General features: G+C 43.1%; 1 protein-coding gene across 4 annotated transcripts in view; it reads right to left on the bottom strand.

Annotated features, from left to right (window-relative positions):
• galntl6 (polypeptide N-acetylgalactosaminyltransferase like 6) overlaps positions 1-25,493 on the bottom strand; it is a 1,033,047-nt gene that overhangs the window by 804,961 nt on the left and 202,593 nt on the right. The window contains exon 3 of one of the 4 annotated variants that reach the window (XM_067982488.1): positions 21,272-21,282. The exons of 2 other annotated variants lie outside the window; for them this stretch is intronic. In XM_067982488.1, the coding sequence (XP_067838589.1) occupies positions 21,272-21,282 (11 nt within the window). Of the gene's footprint in view, positions 1-6,822; positions 6,839-21,271; positions 21,283-25,493 lie in introns of all 4 variants that reach the window. One more of the 4 variants, XM_067982487.1, reaches the window with a different exon arrangement.

Here is a 25,493-nt window from a genome sequence, read left to right as displayed (position 1 = left end):
CTGCAGAAAGCTGAGAGGAGTATAGAAAGTACAGGGATGACGTAAAAAAGGAAATAAGGAAAGCAAAGAGAGGGCAAGAAAAAATATTAGCTCGTTAGATTAAAGAAAACCGAAAGATGTTTTATCAGTACATTAGGAACAAGAGGATAGCTAAGGAAAAGGTGGGACCTCTCAGGGATGATAAGGGTAACTTGTGTGTAGAAGCAGAGGATGTCTCCGTATTCACAAAGGAAAGGGATGATCTGGACGTAGTAGTTAAAGAGGAGAGGTGTGAAATATTGGATAAGGTAAACATAACGAGAGAGGAAGTACGAGAGGGACTGGAATCCTTGAAAGTTGATAAGTCACCAGGGCCGGATGGATTGTTTCCTAGGCTATTGAAGGAAGCCAGGGAGCAAATAGCGGATGCTCTGAGGATCATTTTCCAATCCTCACTAGATACAGGGGAGGTACCGGAGGACTGGAAGACTGCAAACATAGTATCATTGTTTAAAAAGGGTACGAGGGAAAGGCCGAACAATTATAGTCTGGTCAGTCTTACCTCGTTGGTGGGCAAACTATTAGAATCAATACTAAGAGATAGGATAAACTGTCACTTGGAAAGGCATGGTTTAATCGGGGATAGTCAGCATGGATTTGTTCAGGGAAGGTCATGCCTTACAAATCTGATTAAATTCTTTGAGGAAGTGACAAGGAGGATTGATGAGGGTAGTGTAGTGGATGTTGTCCACATGGATTTTAGTAAGGCATTTGACAAGGTCCCACATAGCAGACTGGTCAGAAAGGTAAAAGCCCATGGGATACAGGGAAGTGTCGCAAATTAGATCCCAAATCAGCTCAGTAACAGGAATCAAAGGGTAAAAGTCGATGGATGTCTTTGCGAATGGAAATCCGTTTCCAGTGGTGTGCCACTGGGCTCAGTGTTGGGTCCCTTGCTGTTTGTGGTATATATTAATGATTTGGACTTGAATGTAGGAGGCATGATTGGCAAATTTGCAGACAACACAAAAATTGGCCGTGTGGTTGATAGTGAAGAGGATAGCTGTAGACTCCAAGAAGATATCAATGGGTTGGTGGAGCGGGCGGAGAAGTGGAAAATGGAGTTCAACCCGGAGAAGTGTGAGGTAATATGCTTAGGGAGGGCAAACAGTAAAAGGGAATACGCAGTAAATGGGAATATATTGTGAGGGGTAGAGGAAGTGAGAGACCTTGGAGTGCATGTGCAAAGGTCCCTGAAGGTGGCAGTACAGGTAGATAAGGTTGTGAAGAAGGCATACGGAATGCTTTCTGTTATTAGCCGAGGTATAGAATACAAAAGCAGGGATATAATGATGGAACTGTATAAAACGCTGATCAGGCCAAAGCTGGAGTATTGTGCACAGTTCTGGTCACCACATTACAGGAAGGACGTAATTGCTCTGGAGAGAGTGCAGAGAAGATTTACAAGAATGTTGCCAGGGCTTGAAAATTGCAGCTACGAGGAGAGATTGGATAGGCTGGGGTTGTTTTCCTTGGAGCAGAGGAGGCTGAGGGGAGACTTGATTGAGGTGTACAAAATTATGAGGGGCCCAGATAGAGTGGACAGGAAGTACCTGTTTCCCCTGGGGGAGAGTTCAAGAACTACAGGACATAGATTTAAGCTGATTGGCGGAAGGATTAGGGGGGACATGAGGAAAAACTTTTTTACCCAGAGGGTGGTGGGTGTATGGAATTCTCTGCCCGAATTGGTGGTAGAGGCAGGGACCCTCAACTCTTTTAAAAAGCACCTGGACCTGCACCTAAAGTGCTGTAAGCTGCAGGGCTACAGACCGGGTGCTGGATGGCGGGATTAGAATGGGCACCTGGTTGTTCTTCGAGCCGGCGTGGACATGATGGGCCGAATGGCCCCCTTCTGTGCTGTATCTTTTCTATGGTTCTATGGACCCCTAAGTCTCTTTGGACCTCCACTGTTTCGAGCTTTTCACCATTTAGAAAGTACTCTGATCAATCGTTTTTAGGTCCAAAGTGTATGACCTCACACTTGCCCACCTTGAAATCCATTTGCCACAGTTTTGCCCATTCGCTTAACCTATTAATATTGCTCTGTAATTTTATGCTTCCATCTACACTGCTTACAATACTGCCTATCTTTGTGTCATCGGCAAACAAAGACATTGGTCAGACCTCAGTTAGAAAACGGTGCCCACATTTGTTCCCCTCACACTGAGGCTTTGGAAATAGTGCAGAAGAGGGCCACAAGATTGATATGCAACTTAAAACATCTCAGCGACCCAGATAGGCTTCAAGAACTGGGTCTCTACGTGTGTCGACAATGCAAGCATATATGTTTGTCCGTAATTTATGGAAAATGAAAAAAAATCAAGAGTAAGTTTGTCAAAATAAAAACAGAACGCAGTGAAAATACACAGCAGTCCACCAGAAAAGAGAAAAGAGGGGTTAACGTTTTGCCCCAGATCTTTCATCAGTGTTGTAATGAAGAAAGCAAGAACTTGCATTTAACCTAGCACCTTTCTCGATGTCAGGATGTCTCAAAGCGCTTCACAGACAATGAAGGACTTTTAAAATTGAAGTTACTCTTGTAATATAGGGGAATGTTTAATCCCGGGGATGAGGGGGCGGACATATGAGGAGAGATTGAGTAGATTGGGACTCTACTCATTGGAGTTCAGAAGAATGAGAGGCGATCTTATTGAAACATATAAGATTGTGAAGGGGCTTGATCGGGTGGATGCGGTAAGGATGTTCCCAAGGATGGGTGAAACTAGAACAAGGGGGCATAATCTTAGAATAAGGGGCTGCTCTTTCAAAACTGAGATGAGGAGAAACTTCTTCACTCAGAGGGTAGTAGGTCTGTGGAATTTGCTACTCCAGGAAGCTGTGGAAGCTACATCATTAAATAAATTTAAAACAGAAATAGACAGTTTCCTAGAAGTAAAGGGAATTAGGGGTTACGGGGAGCAGGCAGGAAATTGGACAGGAATTTAGATTTGAAGTTAGGATCAGATCAGCCATGATCTTATTGAACGGCGGAGCAGCCTCGAGGGGCCGATTGGCCTACTCCTGCTCCTATTTCTTATGTTCTTATGTTCTAATGCCGCAGCCAATTTGATGCACAGCAAGGTCTCACAAATAGCAGTGAGATAAACAAACTCCCCTGCTTTTCTGCAAATAGTGCCATGGGAGCTTTTGCATCCACCTGAGAGGTCAGATGAAGCCTCGGTTTAACATCTCATCCAAAAGACAGCACCTCCGACAGTGCAGCACTCCCTCAGTAATGTAATAGATTGTGTGCTCAAGTCTCTGAAGTGGGGCTTGAACCCACAACGTTCTGTCTCAGTGAGTGAGAGTGCAACCGGTGAGCCAAGGCTGGACCTTCGGATGAAGTGTTTACAGTTGAAACTTTAGCCCATCTTTCTGCATTGCGATGTTGATGGGCCTGCTGTATATCCCCAGTACACTGAGGGGTCTTGTTTTTACATTTCCAATATTTGTAGTTTTGCTTTTTTTCCTTTTTATCTGTTACATTCACAATAACTTTTGGCACACTTGAACAAAGAAGGAAGGCAGTGACTCCCATTAAATTATTACATTGACTTTTACTTTGATGAGTCATGAATCTAGCTTGGATAGAAGTCTTGCATTTATGTTTTCATAGCTGACAGGAACATTCATTAGATAGCAATTTCGCGGACAGAATTATACTACACTGAATCTTCATAGGGCAGAAAGTGACAGTAACTTTCAAATTAATTTACTGCTGGTTTCCTGAGCGAATATATATTAAAATAAACTGAGATGTTCCCCAAGTTACAATTCAGCTCATAAAACTTTATTGTCATTGAAGATCTGGATGACATCAGTACAGAATTGTCAAGCCTAAAGCAAGATTGGAAATGAGAAAAAAAGTTCTTTCCTCTTTGCTTGGCTCCGCTTGTGGCACTCTGGATCAGAAAGAAAGAAGGAACTTGCATTTATATAGTGGCTTTCACGACCTCAGGATGTCCCAAAGTGCTTTACAGCCAATGAAGTACTCTTTGAAGTGTAGTCACTGTTGTAACATAGGAAACGCGGCAGCCAATTTGCATACTGCAAGGTCCCACAAACAGCAATGAGATAAATGACCAGGTAATCTGTTTTAATGATGTTGGTTGAGAGATAAATATTGGCCAGAACACCGGGAAGAACTCCCCTGCTCTTCTTCGAAATAGTGCCATGGGATCTTTTACATCCACCCGAGAGGGCAGACAGGGCCTTGGTTTAACATCTCATTCCAGAGACGACACCTCTGACAGTGCTGCACTCCCTCAGTGCGGCAAGGGAGTGTCACCTGGATTATGTGCCCAAATCTTAGATTGGGACTTGACCCCACAACCATCTGACTGAGAGGCAAGAATGCTACAACCAAGCCAAGGCTAACATCCAGAAGGCAGAGATTGAGCACATTCTAAGCTAGCAATCTAGTACTGAGGGACTGCTGCACTGTCAGAGGTGCTGTCTGTTGGATGCACAGTTAAAAACCGAGTTCAGTTAAATGTGAAAGATCCCATACACTATTTGAAGAAGAGCAGGGTGTTCTCACTGACATTTCTCCCTCAACCAACACGTGAAAAGGAAATGCAAATCTCATGGCTGTTTGTGGGATGTTGCTGGTACGGAATCACTGCATTGGCCTACATAACAACTATCACTGCTTCAAAAGTGGCTCACTGTGTAAGGTGCTTTGAGATGCTTCGATGGCGAAGAAGCTTCTTTACGCTATGGAATTCACCTCTAGAGTTAATGGTTGAGGCCGAAATTATGTCAACACTCAAGTATAGATTGGATAGGTGGATGAGGAAAAGGGGATGGAGGGATATGGGAACAGGCCAGATAAACGTGATTATGATTATTTGCTCACATGGAGGGTAAATACCGAACACTGTTTCTGCGTTGTAACTTCTATGTATTTCTACACGTGATAAGGAATACTAAATGCAAGTATTTTATTCTTCTTTCTAGAATACCTCTTATCTAGAACAGACTCTCCACTGTCGTAAAACACGCTACTTGTCCGACATCCAGTACTGGATGAGCAGAAATTCCCTCCAACTAAACAATGGGAAGACCGAAGCCATTGTCTTCGGTCCCCACCACAAACTCTGTTCCTAGCCATTGACTCCATCCCTCTCCCTGGCCACTGTCTCAGGCAGAACCAGAACCTTCGCAACCTTGGTTTTCTATTTGACCCTGAGATGAGCTTCTGACCCCATATCCGCTCCATCACCAAGACCGCCTACTTCCACCTCGAGGAGGTTGAGGTCGAAGATCAGCCATGATCTTGTTGAATGGCGGAGCAGGCTCGAGGGGCCGTATGGCCCACTCCTGCTCCTATTTCTAATGTTTTTATGTCCATAACATCGCCCATCTCCACCCCTACCTCAACTCATCTGCTGCTGAAACCCACATCCATGCCTTTGTTACCTCCAGACTTGACTATTCCAATGCTCTCCTGGCCGGCCTCCCATCTTCCACCCTCCATAAACTTGAACTTATCCAATACTCTGCTACCCATATCCTAACTCGCACCAAATCCCGTTCACCCATCACCCTCGCTGACCTATATTGGCTCTCGGTCCAGCAACGTTGCGGTTTTAAAATTCTCATCATCATTTTCAAATCCCTCCATGGCCTCGCCCCTCCCTATCTCTGTAATCTCCTCCAGCACTACAACCCTTTGAGATCTCTGCGCTCCTCCAATCTCCACTATCATGCCTTGTTGGATTCATTGTTTGGAGTCATCTACAGACTGCAACTAGTCAGGGTCAGATTCTGCAGATCGGAAAGCCGTTTTAATATCCTGCAGTCGTTACGTAATCACCTTTGTGAGTTAAAAAGAAATGTCACAGTGTCCAATCTCCTATGACAGCTTGATCCAGAGATATCCAAATTCCACAACAGATTAAACAAAAAACTGAGGCTTGTCCAGAACAGCGCTAGCATTCTTGGAATAAGATTAGGCCCTTTTCCATTCCTTACATTATCTTATATAGCTCACCGGACAATACTTCAGTTTGGTTAACAGTAGTTAATCCTCGTGGTGATATGATTCTTGTCATTTTGTTCTGCTGCTATGGGCTCTGATGATTTTCTGGAGCTAACGTTTTCCGCGATATCAAACTGCTTTCCATCGAAGGTTCAGACCTTCTGATCAATATGAATTTCCTGTTTAGATTAATAATGCTTTCAGTTCAGATCTCTTGTCCCAAAAAGAGGTTTTCTTATTCTACTTTTTCCCACTATGATAATTCATGAATCATATTTTCTGAAATTTCTTATGGACCAACAACAACAACTGGTTGGAACTACGAGATGTAGTAATTCTTGCTATTTTACTTTACTTTAAGGTGGTTATCAGTACAAGTTGCACATACTTAATTTTAAAGTTTGACTAGTCTCATTAAGGCTCAAGCAACAAAACTTATTTTCACTGAATGACTGAGGAGACAGGTTTGAAATAAGGCTACAGTTAGCAAGCTACTTAACATGGACGCATGTGACTAAAGGACGTAAGTGCAAAATTCACTCATCTTGAAAAAAGTTAATGATTTTTAAAATCTTTTTCTCCCCCTACAGGATGTTGGAGATTGGGAAAAACTTCCAGAGGAGGTAACTGATTCGAGGTCAGTTGGCAAATTTAAGAGGGATTTCAATTAATATTTAGGGTTAGAGAAATATTAATAGTGCTGCTTGATTCTTCTTCAGTGGGCAGTGGAAGGGAATTTCTTTCCCTAAAATAAGAATCAACAGGTGGTAGGGGTAGGGGGATGAGTAATCACACAGGACTCTGAATTGAGCAGGCCTGGGGTAGGCCTGATAAAGTAGGGCTAATAGAGTAGGCCTGATGGATTGAGTCGTCCTTTCTTGCTTTGGATTTTCTTATGTCCTTGTCTTCTTACGTCTGAACGAGACAAGTAAGGATAACTTGCCTGCGGACTTGCTGTGCAACTCAGAAGCAATCTTATAGAGAGGGCCTCACTGTTAGTAGCTTTTAAAAATCACAAATATTAACCAAATACATGTTAACTTATCTGTCAACTTCTGTTTTTTTTTAAATGTTTACTTCATTCCCATTGACATGTCAGCAGCCAGCCCTATTCATTGGTCAAAGGAGATAAAGCTTCATTACCCAACATGGCCTGTGTGAGCCAGAAATCCCTCTAGATTTAAGATAAAGGACAAGAAATAGAAACTGCTAAATTGTTCACTTTGGTTTACTGTTTTTTTTTTGCTCCATCAAGTGGCTTAAAAGCACGTTTGCATTTAATTCCGGCTTCATTAGCCACTGATTCACCGTTCTCATTCATAAATCACAAATCAAATTAATTGTACTTCACACCGCAGTCTTCAAACGTGCTCGCATTATATGACTTAGCTGATGTATTGCAAAGGAAACCCATTCACATTAAAATGAGGGTTGGCATAAAGGCAACTTTTCAGAACATTGCAAAACGTGTTTAATTATGAAGGCTATGTTAAGTTGGTGAATACAGCAATTACCAGTCATGTCTGGAAACATGCTTCATTGCCACAGATATTTGAACATACAGGGCTGGTGGACTACAATGTAAGGCCAGAAATTAAAACAGCAGACAAGAGGAGGCTCGCTGGAGATTTGCAACTAATCACACACATACATCAAACTAAACAGTTAGATATCTGCCGATTTCTAAACCTGTTGCAGCCACATCAATTCATATTCACAATCATATTCACACAGAGGCTGTTGAAATCAGTGGACCAAATGCTTTTGAACACCAATAAAGAAAGGCTAGGAATACATGAAACAAAACCTGGTTACCGACCCTCCTGCCAGTGGAAACAGTCTCTCCCCATTTACTCTATCAACCCCCCTCATGATTTTGAACACCTCTATGAAATCTCCCCTTAACCTTCTCTCTGCTCTAAGGAGAACAACCCCACCTTCTCCAGTCTCTCCACATAACTGAAGTCCCTCATTCTGGTAAATCTCCTCTGTACCCCTTCCAAGGACTTGACATCCATAGAAAATACTAGATTGTAGGAGATTGCAAATGCAGATTTTTCCTCATGTGCTCAAATACAAGCCATCCAGTGTCCAATTTTAATGAAGAAAGGTACAGATCGGCCATGATCTAATTGAATGGCAGAACAAGCTCAAGGGACTGAATGGCCTACTCCTGTTCCTATATTAGTTATAGATGTCACGGACCAAACGAAGTTTGTGGACCTTCTACCTATCAATCTCTTTTTCTTTTTCTTGCTCTAAAATGCAATAATGCCTCGCTGCTCTTGTGCACTCAACTATACCAACTGCTGCAACAAGACACTGGAGTTCTTAATACTGCTCCTTCACATTCATTATTGCCTAATTACCTGACACTTAAGGGGATAATTGTACATTAGCACTTGCATGGTCATTACATCACCTGCTCATTTTATTGAGTTTCTAATGATTCTGCTGTTCCAAAAAAAAACCCTCAATCATCTGGGCTTGCAATTAAAGTGCCGACAACATTGACAGACTGCGAAAAGAAACACTACTATGTCTGGTTTAATGTGCAAAATGTCCATCTCCTTTGTTCATAAGGTCTGAGAAGTCATGACTGTCTTAAATGTGCAAACAGTAGGGTTGTCAACTCTCCAGGTTTGTCCTGGAGATTCCAGGAATTAAAGATTAATCTCCTGCAAGCAAACCCAGTAGAAAAATTATAGGAAACATTAAAAAAAGTGCATTTTCTTTTTCATTTTCTTTGAACATTTGGCCTGTTGAATTCCAGGCGCTTTTATCTCAAGGGACCTGGAATACAAAGGGGTGGAAGTTATAAGAACATAAGAAATAGGAGCAGGAGTAGGCCAATCGGCCCCTCGAGCCTGCTCCGCCATTCAATAAGATCATGGCTGATCTGATCCTAACCTCAAATCTAAAATCATGTCCAATTTCCTGCCCGCTCCCCGTAACCCCTAATTCCCTTTACTTCTAGGAAACTGTCTATTTCTGTTTTAAATTTATTTAATGATGTAGCTTCCACAGCTTTCTGGGGCAGCAAATTCCACAGACCTACCACCCTCTGAGTGAAGAAGTTTCTCCTCATCTCAGTTTTGAAAGAGCAGCCCCTTATTCTAAGATTATGCCCCCTCGTTCTAGTTTCACCCATCCTTGGGAACATCCTTACCGCATCCACCCGATCAAGCCCCTTCACAATCTTATATGTTTCAATAAGATCGCCTCTCATTCTTCTGAACTCCAATGAGTAGAGTCCCAATCTACTCAACCTCTCCTCATATGTCCGCCCCCTCATCCCCGGGATTAACCGAGTGAACCTTCTTTGTACTGCCTCAAGAGCAAGTATGTCTTTTCTTAAGTATGGAGACCAAAACTGTATGCAGTATTCCAGGTGCGGTCTCACCAATACCTTATATAACTGCAGCAATACCTCCCTGTTTTTATATTCTATCCCCCGAGCAATAAAAGCCAACATTCCGTTGGCCTTCTTGATCACCTGCTGCACCTGCATACTAACTTTTTGATTTTCTTACACTAGGACCCCCAGGTCCCTTTGAACTGCAGTACTTTCCAGTTTCTCGCCTTTAAGATAATAACTTGCTCTCTGATTTTTCCTGCCAAAGTGCATAACCTCACATTTTCTAATATTGTATTGCACCCCTTTGTATTATGTTACAGTTATATAAAGCTCTGGTTAGACCCCATTTAGAGTACTGCGTTCAGTTCTGAGCATCGCACCTCAGGTAGGATATATTGGCCTTGGAGGGGGTGCAGCGAACAGAATGATACCGGGGCTAAAAGGGTTAAATTATGAGGACAGGTTGCATTAGGCTTGTATTCCCTCGAGAATCGAAGATTAAGGGGTAATTTAATTGAGGTGTTTAAGATTATTAAAGGAGTTGATAGGGTAGATGGAGAGAAACTATTTCCTCTGGTGGGGGAGTCCAAATCAAGGGGGCATAACCTTAAAATTAGAGCTAGGCCGTTCAGGGGTGATGTCAGGAAGCACTTCTTCACACAAAGGGTAGTGGAAATCAGGAACTCTCTCCCCCAAAAAGCTGTTGAGGCTGGGGGTCAATTGAAAATTTCAAATCTGAGATTGATAGATTTTTGTTAGGCAAGGGTATTAATGGAACCAAGGCGGGTAGATGGAATCAAGATACAGATCAGCCATGATCTAATTGAATGATGGAACAGACTCGAGGGCCTGAATGGCCCACTCCTGTTCTTATGTTCCTAACACTTTTGTTTATTAGTTGTAAAAATATTGGAGATGAGAATAAAGGCTGTTTGACTGGGCGGAGGGGTGGGAGTACATGTTATGAAACTAGAATTGGGGATGTTTTGTAACAGTGTCATGTTATAGGAATCCTTCAAGCAACCAGATAGAATCATAGAAAGGTTACAGCGCAGAAGGAGGCCATTTGGCCCATCGAGTCCGTGTTGGCTCTATGCAAGAGCAATCCAGCTAGTCCCACTCCCCCGCCCTTTCTCCGTAGCCCTGTAATTCTTTTCCTTTCAAGTACTTATCCAGTTCTCTTTTGAAGGCCATGATTGAATCTGCCTCCACCACCCCCTCGGGCAGTGCATTCCAGATCTTAACCACTCGCTGTGTAAAAAAGTTTTTCCTCATGTCACCTTTGGTTCTTTTGCCAATCACCTTAAACCTATGTCCTCTGGTTCTTGACCCTTCCGCCAATGGGAACAGTTTCTCTCTATCTACTCTGTCTAGACCCTTAATGATTTTGAATACCTCTATCAAATCTCCTTGCAACTATCTCTGTTCCAAGGAGAACAGCCCCAGCTTCTCCAGTCTATCCATGTAACTAAAGTCCCTCATCTCTGGAATCATTCCAGTAAATCTCTTCTGCACCCTCTTGTTGGCAGAGCAAGAAATCACTGTCACAACAGCCAATCACATTTCAGAATTTCAACCAATCAGCGACCACTGTTGGGCCAAGCGGTCCCTTCAACCAATCAAATCCCAAACCATATATGAGGACCAATCAGATTGCAGGACCATTTCTAGTGTTTAATTTCTGATTGGCTCAGTTCCAAAAACAATCAAATCAACCAACTGTTTATTGGGGTACAGGGGAAGGGAGGGAGACTCACACACGCATCACAAGAGATGCTATACAGGTGGAGGGGGTGAGAGAAAGTGCAAAATCATAGAATGACATAGAATGTACAGCACAGAAACAGGCCATTCGGCCCAACTAGTCCGTGCCAGTTCACACGAGTCTCCTCCCTCCCTACTTCATCTAACCCTATCAGCCTACCCTTCTATTCCTTTCTCCCTCATGTGTTTATCTAACTTCCCCTTAAATGCATCTATGCTATTTGCCTCAGCTACTCCTCGTGGTAGTGAGTTCCACATTCCTCTGGGTGAGAGAGTGATAACCTGTTGTGTGGCGGGAGGTCAAAAGAGGTCAAACCTATTAAGGGAGAAGGTCCTGTTGACGGCTCGAAGGGAGAGAAAAAAAAAACCTGGGTGATGGCACATTTCATGGTCTGCTGGGAGTCGGAGGCTTAACAGACCAACACAATAGAACAGCACATCTATGGGCATTGCCACGGAAAATCCACGAGCGCTAAATTGAAATTCAAAAGAGCTTTCTCAATTATTTCAGGCTCAACAAAAAAAAAAAAATCCTCACGGCATAAATCATTCCGATTCTTACATTTTAAAGTTTGCTGTTTTTACTCAATAGAGATCGATATTTCTTGACACAGCTCATGAGAATCGGGCTGTCAATCATATTAATACCAAAATGCTGGCCAACAACAAGAAGCACCGGGTTGGATAAACATGGCTTGTATTCCCTTAAGTATCGAAGACTGAAGGGTGATCCAACTGAGGTGTTTGAAATGATAAAATATTCAATCGGGTAGATACGGAGAGGCGATTTCCTCTGGAGGTGGAAACCAAGAGCGAGGTGGCGTCATCTTAAAATTAGAGCTTTTTGGAGGGAAGTCAGGAAGCACATTTTCACACAAAGGGTAGTAGAAATCTGGAATTTTCTTCCCTCAAAATACTGTGGATGCTGGGATAATTAGAGCTTTTTGTTAGGTCAGGGTTTCAAGGGATATGGAGCTAAGGCGGGTAAATGATACCCGGACTTCAAGGGTTAAGTTACGAGGAGAGATTACACAAATTGGGGTTGTATTCTCTAGAGTTTCGAAGGTTAAGGGGTGATCTGATCAAAGTTTATAAGATATTAAGGGGAACAGATAGGGTGGATAGAGAGAAACTATTTCCGCTGGTTGGGGATTCTAGGAGTAGGGGGCACAGTCTAAAAATTAGAGCCAGACCTTTCAGGAGCGAGATTAGAAAACATTTCTACACACAAAGGGTGGTAGAAGTTTGGAACTCTCTTCCGCAAACGGCAGTTGATACTAGCTCAATTGCTAAATTTAAATCTGAGATAGATAGCTTTTTGGCAACCAAAGGTATTAAGGGATATGGGCCAAAGGCAGGTATATGGAGTTAGATCACAGATCAGACATGATCTTATCAAATGGTAGAGCAGGCACGAGGGGCTGAATGGCCTACTCCTGTTTCTAATGTTCCAATAAGTTTACGAGACTACATACCACCTTCCCTAAAAACAAATTATTACTTCCCTTATAGATTACTTCAGGTTTAGGCTCTAAAATGGCTTTGTCCTATTTAGTACAATGTTAATTTATCTCCATGTCTAATTTGTTAGTTTAAGCGTTTATCAAAGCAATAAACGTTACAAAGCACCCATTGAATGTCTGCCTCAGTTTAAAGTCACCATATTCCCGTGAATTCCCCTCTTCTAAGAAGCTGAGGTACTAGAGTATGGTAAAAACATTTATGTCTCCTTCACAGGTTGCCCTTATGCTGTATTACTGTTATGGTTCCTATTAATCTAGCAAAATATGATTGAAAATAAAGCAACTGGATTTATCGTGGTAAAAAAAGCTTCACATACAGTGGCACAGCAACTTACACTCTCTGCCTTTTAGACTGACTCATGGTGGTCTGTTGATTATTTGTACCGTTGTTACAGTGTTTACTGGTAATAAAGAAACATCTCAAAATTCTCATACTGATTTACATATAAATAATGCAATTAAATTATTGCGAGCAGCACCTGCTTCCTTTGTCACATTTGCTTCCTGCAATACTTTCACTGTCACACTTTTCTGATAATGCCACATTGAGATAAAAGAACTTAAGAACTTAAGAAATAGGACCAGGAGTAGGCCATACGGCCCCTCGAGCCTGCTCCGCCATTCAATAAGATCATGGCTGATCTTCTACCTCAACTCCACTTTCTCGCCCTATCCCCATATCCCTTGATTCCCCTAGAGTCCAAGTATCAATGGATCTCAGTCTTGAATATACTCAACGACTGAGCATCCACAGCCCTCTGGGGTAGAGAATTCTAAAGATTCACAACCCTCTGAGTGAAGAAATCGTTCCTCCTCTTAGTCCTAAATGGCCAACCGCTTATCTTGAGACTGTGACTCCCTTGTTCCAGAATCTCCAGTCAGGGGAAACAGCCTCTCCTCTGTCAAGCCCTCTAAGAATTTTATACGTTTCAATGAGATCACCTCTCATTCTTCTAAGCTCCAGAGAGTATAGGCCCATTCTACTCAATCTCTCCTCATAGCACACCCGTCTCATCCCAGGAATCAATCTAGTGAACCTAGATATAGTGAAAAGATATATAAAAAAGTGCACTCGCATATTTACTTATATCCTTAATAACTGATATGTCGCACCTGCCTTACCTCGATTTGTGGACTTAAAGACCAAGATTAGCATTTATATGCTTATAAAATTCTACTTAATTAGAGAGTATTTTGAAATAATGGCCCGGATTTTGCTATAAAAGCAATGGTAAGGCTAACAGCGCTCACCATTATTGATGCGCAAACCGGACAGTTACTTCCAGCGACCGCACTTGTGCAGTTAAACGCGGAAGTCGGAAAGTTGCTGTTCAGAATGTGATGCTCCTCCAAAAGCTGCACAAAAACAGCATCTCGCCATCTGACTCGCCGTTCAAATGTATTGAACGGCATGAAGTTCCTGTACTTACCTCATACATAGGGACTGAACTCGCCAATAAAAGTTAGGGCTTGTATATTCCCATGTAAGTACCCTTTTAACGGCATGGTAAATCTTAATTACTGCCAAACAACCTCTCTGGCACTGAAAATTAACGTTTACAAGTGTGGAATCTCATTCCTTCAAGCTTTTAATTATTGTTAGACATTTTAAAATAAATTTTCATACTTTTTTTTAAACTTTTCCTTTCTGTCTCATTTATCTCTGTCTCTTAATCCAATCTTTCTTCCCCTCTGTTTCTCTTTCTGTAGCCGATTTGACATTGAATTCATTATTCTAACTTACACTTCCTGGGTCTGACTCTGCGCTGTCATTAACGATTCTTCAATCTGACTGGTTAAGGCGATACACAGTTGCTTGCCCTGTTCACGCAAGCCCCAGATGCCCTGTGGAGAGCGCTGTGCCATTTGGCTGTCCCGTTGACAGTAATTTGCCATGCAAAGGCTCATCGAAAGTCTCTGGGCAAGTACAAGTCTAATGAACAGCTGGTACCATTCATTCACCGCTCACAGCAAAATCCAGTTAATTTTCTTGTAAATCCTACTATAACAGAAAGCAAGTGCACAGATTGAAATTATTCCATAATAACTGACTGCAAAATATGAATAATTGAAAAATAGATAATATTCTTCCTGCCCGTCCTTTCCCCACACCCCAATTCAGTAGATTGGACAAATACGGCAGCCATTTTGGATACAGCACAAACACATAAGTACATAAGAAATAGGAGCAGGAGTAGGCCAATCGGCCCCTCGAGCCTGCTCCACCATTCAATAAGATCATGGCTGATCTGATCCTAACCTCAAATCTAAATTCATGTCCAATTTCCTGCCCGCTCCCCGTAACCCCTAATTCCCTTTACTTCTAGGAAACTGTCGATTTCTGTTTTAAATTTATTTAATGATGTAGCTTCCACAGCTTCCTGGGGCAGCAAATTCCACAGACCTACCACCCTCTGAGTGAAGAAGTTTCTCATCTCAGTTTTGAAAGAGCAGCCCCTTATTCTAAGATTATGCCCCTTAGTTCTAGTTTCACCCATCCTTGGGAACATCCTTACCGCATCCACCCGATCAAAGCCCCTTCACAATCTTATATGTTTCAATAAGATCGCCTCTCATTCTTCTGAACTCCAATGAGTAGAGTCCCAATCTACTCAACCTCTCCTCATATGTCCGCCCCCTCATCCCCGGGATTAACTGAGTGAACCTTCTTTGTACTGCCTCGAGAGCAAGTATGTCTTTTGGTAGTGGGATGAATGTCCAGTTAATTTGTTTTCAGTGGTGTTAGTTGGGGCAGGAATAGTGCCATGCGATTATTAGCCTCCACTTGAACAGACACACTGAGGATGGGGCCTCCTTTAAACATTCATCCAGGAGACAAAACTTCTGATAATATAGCACTCGCCCTGTACTGCACTGAAGTGTCAGCCTAAATGATGTGCAAAAAACCGGAGTGCAGCTTGAACTGGCAATCCTCGGACTCAAAGACTCGAAGCTGACATTCGTTATTATTTATTATAATTTATTACTTAATTTTTGAGGTGAAATTTGGGAAGGAGCCACCGTGAAGAAGCGGGGAATCTTTAGGAGAGTTTTCACTGTATTTTGGTAAGTACAATTGAAAAATCCCAGTCAGTCGATGCTCACTTCAGTTTCCCTTAAGCTGTAATCTTTTTTTTTACAGAATTACACTCCATTGAATGAACAGACACAAAGGCCATCAACGTGATTCAAATAGGTCAAGGCAAAGGTCATCCCTCCTGACGTGAGCGAGAGCAAGAATCATCTCCTCCATTGACTCAGGACATCATGTCAACAACAACAACAACAACAACAACAACAACAACTCGCATTTACATAGCGCTGTTAATGTAGTAAAACATCCCACGGTGCTTCACAGGAGCGATTATCCAACAAAATTTGACACTGAGCCACAAAAGGAGATATTAGGATCGGTGACCAAAACCTTGGTCAAAGAGGTAGGTTTTAAGGAACATCTTGAAGGAGGAGAGAGAGAATGCCAAGAATGTAGGAAGGTTCTCTGGTAGGAAGAACGAGGAGAGGCAATATAAACTAGAGGGCACAACTCTAAAAGGGGTACAGGAACAGAGAGATCTTGGGGTATATGTGCACAAATTGTTGAAGGAGGCAGAGCAGGTTGAGAAAGTGGTTAAAAAAGCATACGGGATCCTGGAAGTCATGGTGAACGGTTATAAAACACTGGTTCGACCACAACTGGAGTATTATGTCCAGTTCTGGGCACTGCATTTTAGGAAAGAAGTGAAGGCCTTAGAGAAGGTGCAAAAGAGATTTACTAAAATGATTCCAGGGATGAGGGACTTTAGTTACATGGATAGACTGGAGAAGCTGGGGTTGTTCTCCTTGGAACAGAGACGTTTGTGAAGAGATTTGATAGAGGTATTCAAAATCACGAAGGGTCTAGGCAGAGTAGATATAGAGAAACTTCCCAATGGCGGAAGGGTCAAGAACCAGAGGACATAGATTTAAGGTGATTGGCAAAAGAACCAAAGGTGACATGAGGGAAAACTTTTTTACACAGCGAGTGTTTAGGATCTGGAATGCACTGCCCGAGGGGGTGGTGGAGGCAGATTCAATCATGGCCTTCAAAAGGGAACTGGATAAATACTTGAAAGGAAAAAATTTGAAGGGCTACGGGGACAGGGCGGGGGAGTGGGACTAGCTGGATTGCTCTTGCATAGAGCCGGCGTGGACTCAATGGGCCGAATGGCCTCCTTCTGTGCTGTAACCATTCTATGATTCCATGATTCTATGTCAAGTATGATGGGTCTCTCCAATCACTTAGCAGCAGAAAACAAGCACTATTTCATGACATATTATTAATTTTCTTTGTCTATTGCTATTTCTGTTATTTTAGCACAACAGCAACAACAACATTAATATCGTGCCTATAACACAGAAATGTCCCACAGTGCTTCAGAGTTAGCAGCAAAATTGGTGCCAAGCCAAATAAGGGCAGATTAGGAGAGCAGAGGGCAGAGTGTCTAAAAGAGCAGCCCTCGATTATGGAGCAGAGGGACGTGGGAGCTATGAGTAAAACATAGAGGAGTGTTGTTATAGCATTGTGTCACATATATCTGACAAATAAATATAAACAGTTTTGCAAATAATTTTCTATCAAGGTCATGTCCTCTAAACCAAAAAAAATCAGAACGAAATCAACAAAAACTGCGGGATTAAAACAGAGTGAATTTAATGACGATTCACTGTGGGAGGCAGGTTAATTCCATTGGGTACGGTTAGGATGTCTAATGTGTTGTCAAACATCTTCTCTCTACAAGTGGCCCTTTGGGGAGGAAGGAAAATCACAGACTCTCTGAATCAGCCCGAACTGAAGACTAGTATTGGGACACACTTCACATTCCATTGTGTGCCCACTTCTTGGTGTCACACACAAGGCATCTAACAGGACGGGTAGAAAGTGGATTAAAAATAGGGAGAAACATCTTCTGGAATTTTAATATATTAAGTAACTTAACCAGTGATTAATACAGAGATGACAATTTGTATTGTCGGCAGGCTCCCTATCTGGTCTTTTCACTCTTCCTACCTCAGAAACTCCAGCAAGATGTTTTATTTAAGTCAAGTTTATGCCACTTGGTCCTTTAGTACTCAAGGGAGATGTATCTGTAGCATGTGGAGAGGTCGAACAACGCAAAGATATTGAATAAACATCAAGGGATGGTAGTTTTGCAGCAAACTAAATCACAGTGAATAATGGTCAGGAAGCATGTAATGCATAATTCGGTGGAATTTATATGTATTGATTTATTAGCGCTATTTATACTGGATGACCCAATTAAGATTGAAAGGTTGCTTGCAATTGTTTCTCGTCCAAATGCAACAAAGTGCAGGCGACAAAATAGATTCAGCACAAATCATCTTGGTACCGTTTTTTTTGACAACTGTAATTCCTCAGGCCAATGCTGCGATCATCAATAATGGCCCAGTGCTTTGTTTAACATTTGCAAAGCAGGGCGCTGATTGCAATTTTATAATAGCGCGTGCTCAGATAGAGCGACTGTCGAAGAGGAAAAAAGAAAGAAGAAAAAGGGAGGAATGAAGTAATCCACTCGGGCCCTGAAATTCCCGTGGGGCTTCTCCTGTCGTAACTCGGGCTGCTTTCAGCCATTTGCCCCGTTCCTTCGGGAATTTCCCCGAAGTTAGGGCAGGGGATTGGCAGAATCCCGACGGAATTTTCAGGCTCTGGGTAGTCGGGATTATCTCTATCACCTCCTCCACTGTGACCAAAAATCCCGTAGTAACCGATTGACATGTCAGATCTAAATTTGAACAATTGTGCATTATATCTTCAATATTTAAGTCTCCTCTAGTAAAAGTCATTTGAAGTGAGGAACTGATTGTTGTCTACTGGGCCTTTGGTTTACAGTGACTGAATAAGTCAAATTCACCTAGGATGCCAAGATTTTTTACTTGTGCTTTGGGTACCATATTCCTTGATTCCATGGTTTTCCATGAAGACAGAAGATACCTGCAATCTACTAAGGAGCTGATATTCTCCACAGCCAGCGTGTGCGTGTTACAGTAACTGAGTAAGGCAAATTTTGTTTCATGCAGAGGTTCTGGGATTTTCCCCAGCTGTTTTGAAAATGACATTCTGCAATTCCGTACGTTCCTTTTCCTGAAAATCGAAGTCCACCGGCCTGGCTTGTGGTAAACGCTTACAGTAATTTTACTTGTGAGTCTTTGCCAGATATTTGCCACTTTATTTGGATAAAGAAACATTAAAAGTTACTTGTTTTAGATACATCACTTTGTAACCAATCAACAGCTCTCCAGATATTGAGCCCATTATGGTGAACAAATGACACAGGATGATGTGCTCTCCTGGCCGGCCTTTCAGCTTCCTCCCTCCGTAAACTTGAGCTGATCCAAAACTCTTCTGCCCGTATCCTAACTCGCACCAAGTCCCGTTCACCCATCACCCCTGTGCTCGTTGACTTACATTAGCTCCCGGATTGAAGGGGGGCAGCAGTAAATATGGTAATTGAAGGTGGGCACGTAAATGGGGGTATAGGGAGGGTAACTAAATGGGGAAATTGGGAGACAGCACCAGTATTATGGGAGAGGGTATCAGCTAATGGGGAAATTGGAGGGCAGCAGTAAATGGGGTAGTTGGGGGAGTGCACCAGTAATTGGGGTAATTGGAGGCGGGCACCAGTAAATGGGGGAATTGGGGGAGGGTGCCAGTAAATGGGGGAATTGGGGGAGGGTGCGAATAAATGGGGGAATTGGAGTAGGGCACCAGTAAATGGGGGAATTGAGGGAGGGTGCCAGTAAATGGGGGAATTGGGGGAGGGAGGGTGCCAGTAAATGGGGGAATTGAGGGAGGGAACCACTAAATAGGTTCTTTTCTCTAGAAAAGAGACTAGGATGACCTGATAGAGGTCTAAAATTATAAAGGAGTTTGACAGGGTAGACGTAAAGATGTTTCCATTTGTAGAGGTGTCCAAAAGTAGGGGCCATAAATCACAAAAAGTTACGGCACAGAAGGAGGCCTTTCGGCCCATCGTGTCCGTGCTGGCTACAAAAGAGCTATCCAGCTTAATCCCACTTTCCAGCACTTGGTCTGTTGCCCTGTCGGTTACGGCACTTCAAGTGCACATCTAAGTGCTTTTTAAATGAGTTGAGGGTTTCTGCCTCTACCACCCTTTCAGGCAGTGAGTTCCAGACCCCCCACCACCCTCTGGGTGAAAAGAATTGTCCTCGGCTGCTCTCTAATCCTTCTACCAATTACTTTAAATCTATGTCCCCCGGTCACTGACCCCTCTGCTAAGGGAAATAGGTCCTCCCTATCCACTCTATCCAGTCCCGTCATAATTTTATACACCTCAATTAAATCTCCCCTCAGCCTCCTTTATTGCAAAGAAAACAACCTCAGCCTATCCAATCTCTTCTCATAGCTAAAATTCTCCAGCCCTGGCAACAGCCTCGTAAATCTCCTCTGTACCCTCTCTAGTGCAATCACATCTTTCCTGTAAGGTGGTGACCAGAACTGTACACAGTACTCAAGCTGTGGCCAAACCAATGTTTTATACTGTTCTAGCATAACCTCCCTGCCCTTATATTCTATGCCATGGCTAATAAAGGAAAGTATCCTGTATGCCTTATTAACCACCTTATCTACCCGTCCTGCTACCTTCAGGGATCTGTCAACACGAACTCCAAGATCCCTTTGTTCCCCTACACCTCTCAGTACCCTCCCATTTATTGTGTGCTCCCTTGCCTTGTTTGCCCTCCCCAAATGCATTACCTCACACTCCTCCAGATTGAATTCCATTTGCCACGCTTCTGCCTATCTGACCAGTCCATTGATATCTTCCTGCAGTCTACAGCTTTCCTCCTCACTATCAACTGCATGGCCAATTTTTTATCATCTGCAAACTACTTGATCAAACCCCCCACATTCAAGTCTAAATCATTAATAGATACCACTAAAACATAAGATAATCATTAATAAAACCTGTAAGGAATTCAGGAGAAACTTCTTTACTCAAAGAGTGGTGAGACTGTAGAAGTCGTTACCACATGGAGTGGTTCAGGCAAATAGCATAGATGCATTTAAGAGGAAGCTAGATAAGTACATGGGAGAAAGGAATAGCAGGATATGGTGTCAGGGTGAGATGAAGTAAATAGAGTAGAAGGAAGCGCATGTGGAGCATAAACACTGGCACAGACCTGTTGGGCCAAATGGCCTGTTTCTGTGCTGTAAATTCTATGTAAATCTACGTAATGTGATAATGGTAACTGTCATGGCTGCTTTCTATTTGCGTTTTGCAATCTGAATGAGCGCTGATGGTCCAATCAGAAAACAAACAGGAAACCTACATTCATCAAGATAAAAAACTTCTTTGGATAACAGCAGAAAGGTCAAGGACCAGAGGACATAGATTTAAGGTGATAGGCAAAAGAAACAAAGGTGACATGAGGAAAAACTTTTTTACACAGCGAGTGGTTTGGATCTGGAATACACTGCCAGAAGGGGTGTTGGAGGCAGATTCAATCATGGCCTTCAAAAGGGAATGGGATAAATACTTGAAAGGGAAAAATTTGCAGGGCTACGGGAATAGGGCGGGGCAATGGGACTCGCTGGATTACTCTTGCATAGAGCCGGCACGGACTCGAAGGGCTGAATGGTCTCCTTCCGTGCTGTAACCTTTCTATGATTCTATGATTCTACAATAGAAATGATGTGGAGATGCCGGTGATGGACTGGGGTGGACAAATGTAAGGAATCTTACAATACCAGGTTATAGTCCAACAGTTTTATTTGAAAATCACAAGCTTTCGGAGCTTACCTCCTTCGTCAGGTGAGCGAGTGAAGGGTTCTAAAATCGCATCGCATATATTAGGCTGGGAGACGATCACAGCAATCAAAGGTGTCGTTGGTGTTCAGACAGGTTAGCCACGGAAAACATTACATCCAAGTATACTGAATACACAATGGGTCAGATTACAAAGCCAGAGAGAGAAAGAGACCCGAAAGGCAGAGAGAGAGAGAGAGAATGCCCAGTTGTATTAAAAACAGATAACTTTTTTTTCCGCTGGTGGGGTTACGTGTAGCGTGATATGAACCCAAGATCCCGGTTGAGGCCGTCCTCATGGGTGCGGAACTTGGCTATCAATTTCTGCTCGACGATTTTGCGTTGTCGTGTGTCTAGAAGGCCGCCTTGGAGAACGCTTACCCGAAGATCGGTGGCTGAATGTCCTTGACTGCTGAAGTGTTCCCCGACTGGGAGGGAACTCTCCTGTCTGGCGATTGTTGCGCGGTGTCCGTTCATCCGTTGTCGCAGTGTCTGCATGGTCTCGCCAACAACGGATGAACGGACACCGCACAACAATCGCCAGACAGGAGGGTTCCCTCCCAGTCAGGGAACACTTCAGCAGTCAAGGACATTCAGCCACCGATCTTCGGGTAAGCGTTCTCCAAGGCGGCCTTCAAGACACACGACAATGCAAAATCTTCGAGCAGAAATTGATAGCCAAGTTCCGCAACCATGAGGACGGCCTCAACCGGGATCTTGGGTTCATGTCATGCTACACGTAACCCCACCAGCGAAAAAAAAAGTTATCTGTTTTTAATACTGGACATTCTCTCTCTCTCTGCCTTTCGGGTCTCTTTCTCTCCCTGGCTTTATCATCTGACCCATTGTGTATTCAGTATACTGGGAAGTAATGTTTTCCGTGGCTAACCTGTCTGAACACCAACGACACCTTTGATTGCTGTGATCGTCTCCCAGCCTAATATATGCGATGCGATTTTAGAACCCTTCACTCACTCACCCGACGAAGGAGGTAAGCTCCGAAAGCTTGTGATTTTCAAATAAAACTGTTGGACTATAACCTGGTGTTGTAAGAGTCCTTACATTTCTACAATAGAAAGAAAGACAAAAAGGTAGATGGACAAATAGACAGAGTTAGAGAAAGACAGGTATATAGATTAATTCAAAATCGCAGGTTAGATCCTGGAGTTAGGTCCTGGAGTTACCACAATAACTGAAGTGCGCATTTACACAAGATTAACATCTCGATTTTGAAAGTGAAACTACTGTCAACATCTCAGGATATTAAGTACATAACTTTATATATTATTTAAAAGCCATTAGAGTTTATATTTATTGACTTGTGGAAACTATACAGTATGAAGCTCTGCTGCCAATGAGGAGCCTTGCTCGATACGAGCATTGTTCGGAGATGGAGCTATAACCAGGGTCGCCAACTCTTGTTGGACGTATTCCAGGAGGTTTCATCACATGACCTCTCACCTCCAACACCCCACCCAGTCAAACAGCCTTTCTGCCCATCTCCAATATTTCTGTAACTAAGAATCAAAGGTGTTCAAAGAAAATGAAAACGACATACAATGTGGAAATCAGCAACTTGTGGGGAGGAAGAGATACTCCATGAACTGCGAAACGCCACAAGTTGCTGGACGATTTGCCGTTAACTTTGTGAAAACGGCATCTCGCCCTTAACTTCCCCGTGAGTTTTATGAAGTTGCTGCATTTGCGCATGAATTGCCCGTTAAACTCACCACAGAAAGTCAAGTCTAGTAATTCATACGAAGAAAGAAAGACTCGCGTTTAAAAATCACGCCTTTCACAACCTCGGGACGTCCCAAAGTGCTTTACAACCAAAGCATAAGGAGCCCTTTTAATGACATGGTAGTTGTTATTGACTGCCAATCGACCTCTCTTGCCCAGCAAGTGAACAATTATAAGTGTGACGTCTCATTTCTTCACATAGTGAGTTGTTGTTGGTGATTTTAAAAATGTGAAATTTAAAAATGTTTGTTTTTTTTCCTCACTTTTCCTTTCTGTCTCTTTTTTCTCTCCCTCTTAATCAAATCTTTCTTTCCCTCTTGTTATTTCTCTTCCTGTAGCTGATTTGACTCTAATTCACCTCCCTTCTCAGTCCTTCCTCTGTTTATTTCTCAATCCCTAAATCTCATTGGTCCCCGTCGTCCATTAAGGTCCCAGATGCCCCATTGCCCCCACCATTATCGGCCCGCATTTCCAGCGCAAAAAATTCTTGAGCTGAATTGCACAGGAAAATGTTGAACTAACTGGGCACACTGCGAGCGATTTCTGGGTCACAATTTTTTTTAATGCCCCAATGATACTCTCCCGGGTGTTTGCTCGAGGCAGTGTCCAGGAGACTATTATTTAATTCCTGGAGACTCCAGGACAAACCTGGAGGGTTGGCAACCCTAGCTAGAACACTCTGGGGCTCGTTCTGTAATCTGCGTTCCCGCGCTAAGAGCAGAATCTCACAAAAATACCCCATATATTCCTTCATATTTATCCTTCATCCCTCCTGCTTAGGTTCCAGCACATGAGGTACAATATAGAAAGGGAATGCTGTTATTGTTGCATGGAGCACCTTATCAGCGTTAAATGCTAATTAAGTTTGAATCCTTCACTCTCTTTTTCTGCTGCAAAGTTGGCTGGGGCTGTCAGAATCAACAGTGCATGAGACAGAATATGATGTGGAGATGCCGGTGATGGACTGGGGTTGACAATTGTAAACAATTTTACAACACCAAGTTATAGTCCAGCAATTTTATTTTAAATTCACAAGCTTTCGGAGGCTTCCTCCTTCCTCAGGTAAATGTTCAGGAGCTCCTCGAAGCCTACGCATTTATACATATAGAACAATACATGGTGTTTACAGAATGCCCCTGCAACTGCCCGTTGCCAAGGCAATCACCGTGTTCAGACAGAGAGGTGTCACCTGCAGAACCCCCGAATACACATTCAACAAAAAAACAAACAGGAAAAAAAACAGAGAGAGGCAGAAACATCCGGAAGGCAGAGAAAGCCAGCAAATGACCCATTATATTAAAAACAGATAACATTTGTTCGCTGGTGGGGTAACGTGTAGCGTGACATGAACCCAAGATCCCGGTTGAGGCCGTCCTCATGGGTGCGGAACTTGGCTATCAATTTCTGCTCGACGATTTTGCGTTGTCGTGTGTCTCGAAGGCCGCCTTGGAGTACGCTTACCCGAAGGTCGGTGGATGAATGTCCATGACTGCTGAAGTGTTCCCCGACTGGGAGGGAACCCTCCTGTTTGGCGATTGTTGCGCGGCGTCCGTTCATCCGTTGTCGCAGCGTCTGCATGGTCTCGCCAATGTACCATGCTCTGGGGCATCCTTTCCTGCAACGTATGAGGTAGACAACGTTGGCCGAGTCACAGGAGTATGAACCATGCACCTGGTTGGTGGTGTCCTCTCGTGTGATGGTGGTATCTGTGTCGATGATCTGGCATGTCTTGCAGAGGTTACCGTGGCAGGGTTGTGTGGTGTCGTGGACGCTGTTCTCTTGAAAGCTAGGTAATTTGCTGCGAACGATGGTCTGTTTGAGGTTGGGTGGCTGTTTAAAGGCGAGTAGTGGAGGTGTGGGGATGAGACAGAATAGGTGCAGCAACAATCAAGAAAGACAAGGCAAAAACATCCCTTAAAAGCAGCCAATGTTATTCTATTAAGAGCAACAGGTACCAAAGGCAAACAGTGGAAAATTGTTACTTCCTATACATGGACTGTAAATGCCATTCATGTTTGTACAATAAAAGGGAAACATTTTCCTGAACTTCGCCTTTTGCTGTCCTTAGGGCTCGATTTTAGATTGGATTATCAGGCCATGTATGGTTGGGTTCTTAAATGACAGCTGTAGCCAATCCCCCCAGTTCCTTACCTAGATGCACTTGGATTGCTACGGAGCAGAGTTTTATAGCATTTTGGGCATGTTCGTGCTGCATCTTGCAAAAACAGAAGGAAATGTGCAGCATGCAAATGTGTCTTCCCCTC

The sequence above is a fragment of the Heptranchias perlo genome, chromosome 4, assembly GCF_035084215.1.
Source record: "Heptranchias perlo isolate sHepPer1 chromosome 4, sHepPer1.hap1, whole genome shotgun sequence".
Classification (NCBI taxonomy): domain Eukaryota; kingdom Metazoa; phylum Chordata; class Chondrichthyes; order Hexanchiformes; family Hexanchidae; genus Heptranchias; species Heptranchias perlo.
The sequence above is the reverse complement of the archived record's forward strand: the minus strand, read 5'-3'. Positions and strand labels throughout refer to the sequence as shown.